The 11,709-nt window shown below is 37.1% G+C and overlaps 1 protein-coding gene across 1 annotated transcript in view; it reads left to right on the plus strand.

The window, feature by feature from the left end:
* EPB41L4A (erythrocyte membrane protein band 4.1 like 4A) overlaps positions 1-11,709 on the plus strand; it is a 475,159-nt gene that overhangs the window by 267,095 nt on the left and 196,355 nt on the right. Inside the window, exon 2 of the mRNA XM_007947582.1 lies at positions 5,661-5,765. Coding sequence (XP_007945773.1) covers positions 5,661-5,765 — 105 coding nt within the window. The remainder of the gene's footprint in view (positions 1-5,660; positions 5,766-11,709) is intronic.

Here is an 11,709-nt window from a genome sequence, read left to right on the forward strand (position 1 = left end):
CATCTAGATGGCCACTTGCAACCTTTTAAGATCCCAGTTGCTACTCATCAAAGTTGGATGTGGAACAATGTTTTGTGTAGTAAGTTATGCCAATTGAGCCTGATGAGGGGGAGACATTTTTTGAAAAGGAAGAATTAGCACTCTTATTATTTGTAGAAAATGTAGTTATCTGAAAAGATAACATATACAAACTGTTTTGCCTAATAAGCAGCTAGCAAGATGACTGGCAGTTAGACCAAAGTGAAAAATTGGTTGCTTTCCTATACACTATCAATAACCAATCAGAAAGTATAATATAATACACTTAAAAGATAAGAATAAACCTGGACTAGTTTTTTATTGCTGTATAAGTTTTTTTTTTTTTTTTTTCCTAGTTAACGTCAACTTGATACCAAGTCAGGGCAACCCCATGTGAGTCAGAGTAGAGCTGTGTTTCATAGAGTTTTCACATGCTGATTTTTTTGGAAGTAGCCTGCCAGGCTACAAGCTTAGTGATTTTAACATCATTTATTATCTCATAGCTCTGTAGGTCAGATATTCAGTATGGCATAGCTGAGTTCTTTGCTCAGAGTTTCACATTCTCTTCACTTCTGAAGTCTTTCAGATTGTTGGCAGAACCCAGCACTTGTGGTTATAGAACTGGGGTCCCATTTCCTTTTTGGCTATCAGCTGGGACCTTTAGCTCCTGAGGTTGCTCGAAGTCTTTCTTACGTTGCTGTGGTAGTTAAGTTTGTGTGTCAGATTGGCAAAGCCTGGTTGAGTGGCTGGGCAGCTGGATGTAGTCCTGGTAATCAACTCCATGGTGGGATCTACCAGGAGTAGCTGCTTTAGGGATGCAGTCTGCTTCCCATATATAAGTAGCAGCTTTGGGAATGGTCTATAGCTTATGGCACGCTTGAGCCCTGCATGTAGCCGTGTAGCTGTTCAGCAGCCTGCCATGCTCTGCCGACCCTGGGACTTTAAGTGGACTGGAAGCCAGTAGCTATCTGAGTGAAGAGATGCCTCTGGCTTCAGTGGGCCAGGAGCAGGAGGCAGAGCTGAAGGCCAAGGTCGAGGGACTTTCACCCAGCCCCTAGAGCCTGGCACTTTGAACTCGCACTTCTAGTCTCCTGAACTGTAGAAAAATAAACTCCTGTTTGTTCAAGCCATCCCATTTGTGGTATATTTCTCTTAGAGCGGTATTGTTGTTGTTATGTGCCGTCGTGTCGAACTCGACTCATAGCAAGCCCTCCTTGCGTTTCAGAGGCAGTATCACTACTGAGGTAGATTGCCCTATCTTCCTTCTGAGGAGTGGTTGGTGGGTTTGAACCACCAGCCTTCTGGTTAGCAGTCAAATGCCTTAGGCACTATGCTACCACAACTCCCAGAGCAGCACTAGGTAACCAAAACAATTGCCTCACTCCATCTTCAGGAAGCAGTGTAGTGTCAAATCCAACTCACACTTCAAATCATTTTAACGTCCCTCCTGCTTCTACTTTTTCCTTACCCTTCTGTCTTCTGCTGCTGCTGGGGAAAACACCTTGCTTTTTTTGAGACTTATATGATTATATCAGGCTCACCCAGATAATCTCCCTATTTTAAGGTTAACTCTGCCAACTAACATAACACTATCACAGAATGATATCTCATCATTTTCTCAGGTTCCAGGGATTAGAGAAGGACATCTTTGAGGGCCATTTTGGAAATTCCTCCTGTTACAAAGCCAAAGTAAAATTTTTCAAGATCTGCATAAACATAAGTATTAAATTTCCTTAAAAATATCTGGCAATGACACATCTGATAAGGAACTTATCTCTAAAATATATAGAAAACTCTAACACCTCAACAATGAAAAGATTAACAATCCAATTTAAAAATGGGCAGAAGACATGAATAGACACTTCACCAAAGAGGATATTCAGATGACTAGCAAACACATGAAGAAATGCACATGATCATTAGCCATCAGAGAGATACAAATCAAAACAACGAGATACCATCTCACCCCAGCACTAATGGCAAAGTTCAACAAGACAGAAGATAACAAATACTGGGAAGAATGTGGAAAGATTGGAACTTTTGTACACTGCTGGTGGAACTGTAAAATGATACAACCACTGTGGAAAGCAGTATGTTGTTGTTATGTGCCATCGAGTCGGCCCCGACTCATAGCGACCACTCCTTGGGTTGCCGAGGCAGTATCACTACAGAAGTAAATTGCCCAATCTTCCTTCCGAGGAGTGGCTGGTGGGTTTGAACCACCATCCTTCTGGTTAGTGGTCAAATGCTTTAGGCAGTATGCTACCAGAGCTCCTAGGAAAGCAGTATAGTGATGCCTTAAAAAGCTGGAATTAGAAATACCATTTAACCAAGCTTTAACTGCTAACCAGAAGGCTGGCAGTTCAAACCCACCAGCTACTCCTCTGAAGGAAGGTTGGGCAATCTACTTCGGTAGTGGTACCACCTCGGAAGCCCAAGGAGGGGTCGTTATGAGTCAGATCCAACTCCACAGCAGTGAGTTTGGTTTGGTTTTGGTATTTCATTACTAGGTATATATCCTAAAGAAATGAGAGCTAAGACAAGAGCAGATATATGCACACCCATGTTCACTGAAGCACTATTTACAATAGCAAAAAGATGGAAACAACCTAGGTGCCCATCAACAGGTAAAGGGATAACCAGACTATGAGACATACACACAATGCTATGCAACAGTAAAGAATAATGTAGAATCTGCAAAACACCACATAATGTGGATGAACTTGGAAACATTATGCTGAGTGAAATAAGTCAATCACAGAAGGACAAATGTAGTATTAGTTCATTATTGTTAAAAGTCAGGAAAGGTTTATATATGGAAGGAAACTTTCTTTATTGGTTACCATAGGTGTGAGGGGAGGGGCAGGAACACTGCCCTCCCCCAAAATGCATTGACCCATGTCACTTTAGTTTTGTGTATTTCACTGTACATAAGTTATATTTCAATAAAATGTATTTTTAAAAAATAATAAAAAATAAATAAAAGCATGAAATAAATAAACTTCCTTAAAGGTTATAAAAGAAAGCCATATATGTTTCATTTTGTAATTATGATATCATCTTCCCCAAGTCATTCAGTCTGTTAATTAAATTTAATTCCAATCAAAATCCCAAAAGAATTGTTCATTAAATTGGAAAGCTAGTTCTAAACTTCCTGTAGTGGAGAAAAATGTCCAAGAATAAGTGAAGACAATTTTGAGAAACGGTGATGGATCCCAAGCAAATAATATTAATTAATCTATATTTATTAAAATCTTGGTGTTTTGGTCCAGGAGTATAGGAATAATCCATGGTATACAAAGGGGTTAATTTAGTAGATAATAAAGTTATTTTAAATCAGAAGGGAAATTGTGGGTTTATAGTAAATGATGAGTCTGCTATCCATCCATTTGGAAACAAATTAGGTCTTTGTCCCAAGAACAAAAATAATTTCTAGATGTATTGAAGTGCTAAATGTATTTAATAAAACTGTGTAAGTATTAGAAGCATTTAGGAGAATATGCTTGTAAATTTTGGGGTGGTTGTTGTTGTTATGTGCCATCATGTCAGACCCAACTCATAGCGACCCCTCCTTGGGTTTCTGAGGTAGTAATTGGCTAGTAAGTGCATAAAAGATTGTTTGCTTTTATTCCAACAACAGTAAAAAGAAAAACCTCAGTGCCATCAAGTTGATTCTGATTCATAGCGACCCCTGCTTGGGTTTCCGAGTAATTTAGAGAAAAGCAATATGCCTGTGGGATTTACAGAAAGTTTCTTCTCTTAGTATGTATGTTTATCAACTCTTCTTGCTGTTGTTGTTAGGTGTCTTTGAGTCTGTTCCAACCCATAGCAACCCCATATGGCAAAGTAGAACTTCCGCAAAGGGTTTCCTAGGGTGTAGTCTTTATGGAAGCAGATCAGGTCTTTCTCCCTCATAGTCACTGGGTGGGTCCGAACCACTAACCTTTCATTTAGTAGCAAAGCACTTAACCATTTGCACCACTAGAGCTCCTTTATCCTCTCATCTCATTCATTTTATAATACATTTAATGAAAACATTTCCCTTACGGTACAAATCCATTTTATGAAAACAGTGCAATGTTGAGCACTCACTGCACATGGATAAGCATGTAACAGTAATTCTCTGAGGAAATGCACAAAGAACAAAAGCCCTTCTTCCTTTCCACAGCATGACACTTCTCAAGGATTTCTTTTAAAGCCCTATTACCCCTGCTAGTAATGGGCAAAAGGCAGGAAAAGTCTGTATCTGTACATGATCCTTTGAAACAGATTATTTTTGAACATGAATGTGGTATGTGGAGCAGTGCTTGCTAATTAAATGCTTATTTGACATGTTGATAATTGGTATCTAATATGTCAGATGATAAAATTCTTAATTTAAAGCATCTATATATGTAGTGGGGAGCTCTGGTAGCATAGTGCCTAAGGCACTTGACTGCTAACCAGAAGGCTGGCGGTTCAAACCCACCAGCCACTCCTCGGAAGGAAGATGGGGCTATCTACTTCCATAGTGGTACTGCCTCGGAAACCCAAGGAGGGCTCGCTATGAGTCAGGTCCGACTCATAACAACAACAACATATACTTAGTGGGATTAGGGGAGAGGAGAGATTAGATATTTAGATAAGTGTCAGCATTTAAAAGGCATCCAAGGAAAGTATTTTTCTTTGTCTGTGCTGGTGAGAACTAAAACAAAATCCACTGCCATCGAGTTAATTCCAACTAATGGTGACCATGCAGGACAGAGTGGAACTGGCCCATGGTTTCCAAGGCTGTAAATCTTTACAGAAGTAGTCTACCTCATCTTTCTCCTTCAGAGAGGCTGATGAGTTTGAACTGCCAACCTTTTGGTTAGCAGCCAAATACTTTAACCATTGGGCTACCAGAGCTCTTGTTTCTGGGAAAGAGAACATAAAATACAAGGGCTTTCTAGAACATGAGCTTTAACAACTTTAATCTATGGATTTATTATTTGAGGATTGAAAATAAAAGCTTTGACATTTTAATTTTAATTTTATATATCTTCTTAATTGTGAAGTAATGATACAGGTGAAAATTGCTTTTTTAAAGTAGATGTTGGGATTTTAACTAAAAGTGTTAGATAGTTTGCATATAAAAGGTTAGTTTTATTAAAAGGAAAATTTTGTGTGAAGATAATTCACAATCCTGTAAGAAAAGAACCTTGCATTAATTTAAAACTCACCCAGAGGTGCCTTGGAGGACAGACGTGGCCATATGCTTCCAAAAAGCCACAACCTTGAAAACCATTTGGAGCAGTTGTATTCTGCACATGTGGAGTAACCATGAGTCAAAATCTATTTGACAGCAGCTAACAACAACAACAAAATTTTGATATTATTTCCCAAGCCATTTTCTTTAGTCTTATTTGATTCACATTTTTCCTTGTAATTGAGGAAAAACTTAAAGAGGAGGTGATAAGTTTATAAAATTGTTTGCATTGTGAGCTGAAGTAATAAAAGATGAGAAGCATGACTCATACTGACAAAGACAAGACATCTTTTTTTTTTTTTCTTACTGAAGGTGCAACTTTTATTAATATATAGGGAGAGAAAATAATGGCCTGAGTATAAAAAAAAAGACAAGAAATCTTGTTAAAAAAATAAAACTGAATTCTTTTTTGCAGAAGTCAACTAAAGGTTCTGTTGTCCTTGACCACGTATTCCGTCACATAAACCTCGTGGAGATAGATTATTTCGGGCTGCGTTACTGTGACAGAAGCCATCAGACAGTGAGTACAATGACTTTTTATGATGTTGTTCTGGTTGTAAATTTCACTCATTCTCTGGCCTTTCCTGATGTGGTTTTAGACGGTTAGTTTCTTTACAACTGAAAATGATTTTGAAAACATCAAGAATGTTTTCTCTTGATTATTTCTTTGCCAAAAGTCTGAACATTTGCAGGACACATACTTACATGTATGGATTCTTCTTTGCAGATGGTGTACGTAGGCTCCATTTTTGCAACCATATCATACCAAGTGCTTTTCATTTGTGCTATTTAAAGGACTTAATAAGTCATTAAATATGAATTAGGCAAGTGGCTAATATCTTGAAGTGAAAGATATTACTATCTTTTAAGAAAGTAAATAATTGAGAAAAGAAGAAAAGGTGTCTATCTAAGTTTGAAAAGTTAGATGAGCAATTATGAAATAAATAAGTAGGGGTTTTTACTCATTAACCTGATCTAGTAAGAAGGTCCTTTGGTGCACAGTGGTTTAAAGCATTCAGCTGCTAACCAAAAGGTCTGTGGTTGGAACCCACCAGCTGCTCCATGGGAGAGAGATGAGTCAGTCAGCTTCCCTAGAGATTTACAGCTTTGGAAACCCTATGAGGCAGTTCTACTCTGTCCTATAGGTTTCCTATGAGTCAGAGTCAACTTGATGGTAGTGAGTTTGGTTATTTTGGTTTTGGGTTTTTGGTGTGTGATGGTCAAATATTCACCAGGATTAATTTAGAAGGTCGGCCTGAGTGGTTGAATGGTGGAGAGTTACGAAGAAACTCATCCAAGTGGTTAGTCTATAGATTCTATGTGGTTATAAGGCTGAAAACTTTTTCTTGGATGTTGAACAAAGGAAAGATCTTAGAGATGATGATTTTGAGTGATGAAGGATATTTATTAATGTATAGTTTGGCTTAATCTAAGAAATATCCTAACTTCAGATAGACACAATCTTATGCAAAATGCTCATACATTTACCTTAAAAATACCCTAATTGATTTACCTTTCATTTTTCATGCTGTTCAATTCCAGTTGAAATAAAATTTTCTCTTCTTCCTTCATCGGTGTCCTCAGCCTCTGCTGGGTCATTTGAGCCCATTCAGTGAGGAACATAATTATTATCTGTGAGTGCTGTTACTGTGCCTTGGCCTTAGGAGTGTGCTGGGATGACAAAGGAAGGCCAAATAGAATGCTGTTGATGATGATAACTTGCGATTTTTCTCCAGCTAGTTTAATCTGTTCTGTTTAGAAGAAGATTTTACAAGGTAGGAGTAAAAAATTGAGTTTTGGTTAGCTTTCTGCAGAAAGAAATAGCATTCTAAAGGTAAGTGGTCTTTAAATTCACACTTCAAAGAAAAAGAAAAGGCTCTATCAGAAGTTCACTGAATTCTCTCCCATATAGTCCCATAAGTCAATATAGCAGAACTGTAAATCTATACTGAATGATTACATTGAAGGCTATAGAAGGTATTACATTCATATTTTTGAAATAACATTTTTCCTAGTAAAGAAACATTCATTTTCCTGATCTTATCTTGTATGTCAGACTCTGTCTGGAAAGATTGACTGTCTTGCTAAAATTATGTAGACTATATCTTTTTTTTTACTTTATAAAGAAAAACTTGTGAAAAGGTAGAGAATTTCAAACAATGTCCATTGTTGCAGAAGGAAAGAATTAGCAGTAGTTTAGTTAGGGTTATTGCAAGTTTCATAGGGTTTGTATTAACACCAAAAACAATTTTTTTTTCTCTTATCTTTACTTCTGTGGCTTAACATTCATTACAGTGGTTGTGATAAGGATTTTAAGAAAAAATAAAATGACAAAGTTAGAAGGAAAAACTATTATGTTTTTTTTTATGCAAATGACATGAAAAAAACTAATTTTTGCCCCTTGAATTTGTGAACTCAGATTAAATAGAGATGATTTGCAAACATTGCTTAGTCCTTTTATGTTTAAATGTATTAACTGATTGATTTATGATTTGCTTTAATTGCAGGAGGCTGTGTTATAGTTTTCCTTGGATGATAATATCATACCTCCTTCTGCTGCAGATGCTCAGCATTTCCCCGATATTAAGCCTTCATGTGCATCTCCAGAAGGCTATAGGACCTTGAGTTTTATGTTTTGGGGAGAGGAAGATAAATTGAGTAGGAGAGTGATCTGAGAAAAGAACATTAGTTGCTGCTTCAAGGTTACTTGGGATCTTTATTATAGGAGAGGTTGGTGAGATCCATAATGATTACATAGCATTGAAATTACAATGCACACTTCTTCATTTTAAAGAATTAAGTGAATTTGAAATTAATCTGAGGCTGGAAGGACTTTGAGCCACCTTTTGGATTTTCAGAAGTCATCATAAATAGAGTGTGATATAGCAGAACAGTATTTGCCTTTGGAGTCACGAGACAGGTTTGAGTCTTTGTCTTCTCACCAGATGTGTGACTGTGAGCAATTCACTTAAAAATTTTTTTTAAATCTTATCTCCTTAGCTATGAATTGAGAATAATAATGCTTCTCTTCCTTTGTTCTCAGGATTAGGTAAGGTCAAATGAGAAAATATATGAAAGTTCTTTGTGGATTATAAGATATTAAGCATATAGAAGGCATTTCTTACAATTAAGATGATAGGAAGTATATTGCTGGTGATATTCTTTAACAAACCATCCAGCCATGGAGTCAGGGTTAGAAGGAAACCATTTGAACCAAAGGAGAGAGAAAATATAAGCTCTAGAGATGTTATATACCTTTGGAGATTCCTTGAAGATGCATTTTGTTAATATTGCAAATAAGGATGCATATGATATTATTCTGGTTTTAAAATTAGTAGTTAATAATCATGTCTTATTTTCAAGTTAGCTCTTGAGGCTCCTTTACAAATTACTCTTTCAAAAGCAAAAGTTATATATCTTAGAAGTTGTCTCAGAATATGGAAATCAACCTGGCTTTGAGAATTAGGCTGTTGGATCTGTTGCCCTATGATTTAGGAAGTCAGAGAAGGAGGCCAACATATGTCATGCAAATGTAGGCAGTTTGTAAATGTCTTCTTCCACCAGTGAACTCATCTTTTGCTTCACCAAGACAATAAAAGCAATCAGGTGGAAGTGCCCAGCATCTTGAATACCCCCACCCCTGCCCACACACTTAGCTCTTTCTTACCCATCCTTTCCTCTCCTATCACAATGGAAGGGGCCCAATGCCTTTGCCCCATATCTTATCCCCTCAAACTTACTTTCTGCTCTGTTCCCTTTTCAGTCTGTTTTGCACAAGTCTTGTTTTGTTCAAGTCTTTGTTATCTAAAAACCACTCTTCCTCCCTCCCATACCCTCCTCTATTTAGTGCCATATGTGCCTCCTCTGTCAAACCTAAACTCCTGAACACCTTGCCTAAATTCATTGTCTCCACTTCTCAAATCCTGTTCATTCTTAAACTTTTTACAGTCTAGCTTTGATCCCTATCATACCACTGAAACTATCTTCAGGGTTGCCAGTTGCTAAATCCAAGGGACATCTTCCAGCCCTTATCCTATTTGACCTTTCTCCTGCATTGACACTAACCACTCACTTCTTTAAATCTCGTTTTGCTCTTATGAAACCACATTCTTCTTATTTTCATCTTTTCGAGTTTTTTTTATTTTTTTTCTGGTTATTACTATTCAGTCTTCTTTTCCTTTTCCTCTGTCTATGTTAACATTCATCTTGTCTTTGATTCTCTTGTGCTTCTATTTACTGTCTAAAAGCTTACTTATCTAATGCTACCTCTTCTGGTACAATTTGCCTCTGAAATATTTTCCTTAAGAAATATAAACTATAGTGTAAAATGAATCTGCTTTGTAAAATTTCACCCAAATCACAATAAAAAGTATGTGTGTGTGTGTGTGTGTGTGTGTATATATATATATATATATATATATATATATATATATATATATGCTACACTGTATATACTTACGTTCTCCTCGCTGCCCCCAAATGCTCTAAGAATTTCTGAGCAATGATAATCCTCATTCATTGAGAAATAGTAGGCAGGCTCAGCTCTGCGCTCTTGGCCATGAGTAATGGTGCTCTTCTTGGCATCCTGATTTATTGTATTTTGCAATATGTGTGAGATACCACTTTCTGTCATTGAGTTTATGTTCTGGCAAGCACCCATGATGACTGATGAAATGTATGTAAATGATAATGTGAGTCCCATTGCAAAGAAACAAAAGAAGATTGTCATGATGGATCATTTTAAGTTGAAACTCTTACTGTCTGAGGTGTTTGCAAGCATCTGATAGAGGAACAGAGTATACACAGCAAGAAGCAGTAAGGTCTTTTGGGATAGTCCTGTGACTTTATGAAGAACATCATAAACTTTGTAAGAGTCTGGGAGGACTGCTGACAACATGTGAAGGGTACCTGGGAAAAACTATAATGGAGGACATTTGAGAGTTCAGGGGCCTGGAAAGAAATACTGGAAATATCTTCATAGCGACTCAGCACTGAAGCTTATTTTCCTTCTGATAAATATGTGTCACTCTTCCTTTGTAACCTCATGTACTCCTTGATTTTAATTACTGTCTACAGGCTCATAACCCTCTAACCAATGTCTCTAACCCAAACTTCTCAAGAGGTATTGTGCTGTGTATAGACTGGATCCAGATAGTCTAGATTCAAAACATATACTTCTACTACTTTGGAGCTGTGTGGCATTATGGGTCTCCTGATTTTTCTATACCTCAGTTTACTCATCTATAAAATGTTGTTGTTGTTGTTATGTGCCATGGAGTCAGACCGGACTCATAGCGACCCCTCCTTGGGTTTCCAAGGCAGTATCACTACGGAAGTAGGATTGCCCAACCTTCCTTCTGAGGAGTGGCTGGTGGGTTTGAACTGCCAGCCTTCTGGTTAGCAGTCAAGTGCCTTAGGCGCTATGCTACCAGAGCTCCCCATCTATAACATACAAATACTAATAGTACCAACTTTATAGAGCAGTAATGAGGATTAAAGAAGTTTATACAGAACCAGACTAGTACTTTAAACGAGATAGTCAGTGTAGTATGTTAGCTATCATTCTTTACTTGGATGCCCCTTAGATGCCTAACACAACATGGTCAGCTCTGAAGTTACCTTCCTCTCCAAACCGACTCTCTCTATGTTCCTGAATACAGTCATTTTCAAGAATTTTTAGAAAACTTATATAATATTGCACATTTTTAAGTTGACAATAAAATGTTTCACCATCAATTTAAATAGATGCAAATTTTTCATTTATTATAAATATTGACATTGTAAAATCAAACTACTGCATTACTCTTTAAATCTACCCAGTGAATTGATATATCTTAGCAATTTCATACTCATTATTACTGTATTTTTACACAAATAAACATATGCCTTCTAAGTTTGTTTGCCAACTGCTGCCTCCCCCAGGAGGTATTTTTGTAACTGTGCTATAGTAATTAATTAATTAACTAATGTGTTATTTTTAACATAGAGCTTACTATGGAGTAGTGGTGGGGGTGGCCTGGGGGTGGGGGCAGGGAGCAGTTGAGAAAGAAATGTAGAAGGTGTGTGGTATTTACATAAAAATAGAGTACCCTTTGAAGAGATATGTATGAACAAACACTTCTCTAAAAGGTGGATATTTTTCTTTATTTCTCTTATTTCCTTAAATTTGTATTTTATTCTACTTCACCTATAAAATTTTCTCTAAATTTTTAATTAATACAATGTATGTTCTCCTATCAAGATCATACTTTGGCTCTCTTGGACTTGTTTTAATTGTCTTTAACTTCAAGTTGAAATTGCATATGAGCAGTTGATGGTCTGTTCCAAAATCAGCTCCTGGCCTGGTTTTGGCTGAAGATATTGAGCTTTTCTACCGCCTCTTGTGACAGATGTAGTCAATCTGATTCCTGTGTGTTCCATCTGGTGAAGTCCACATGTACAGCCTCCGTTTGTGTTGTTGAAAA

This window comes from Orycteropus afer, unplaced genomic scaffold, assembly GCF_000298275.1.
Source record: "Orycteropus afer afer isolate SDZICR_OR568_19922 unplaced genomic scaffold, OryAfe1.0 scaffold00191, whole genome shotgun sequence".
Taxonomy (NCBI): Eukaryota; Metazoa; Chordata; class Mammalia; order Tubulidentata; family Orycteropodidae; genus Orycteropus; species Orycteropus afer.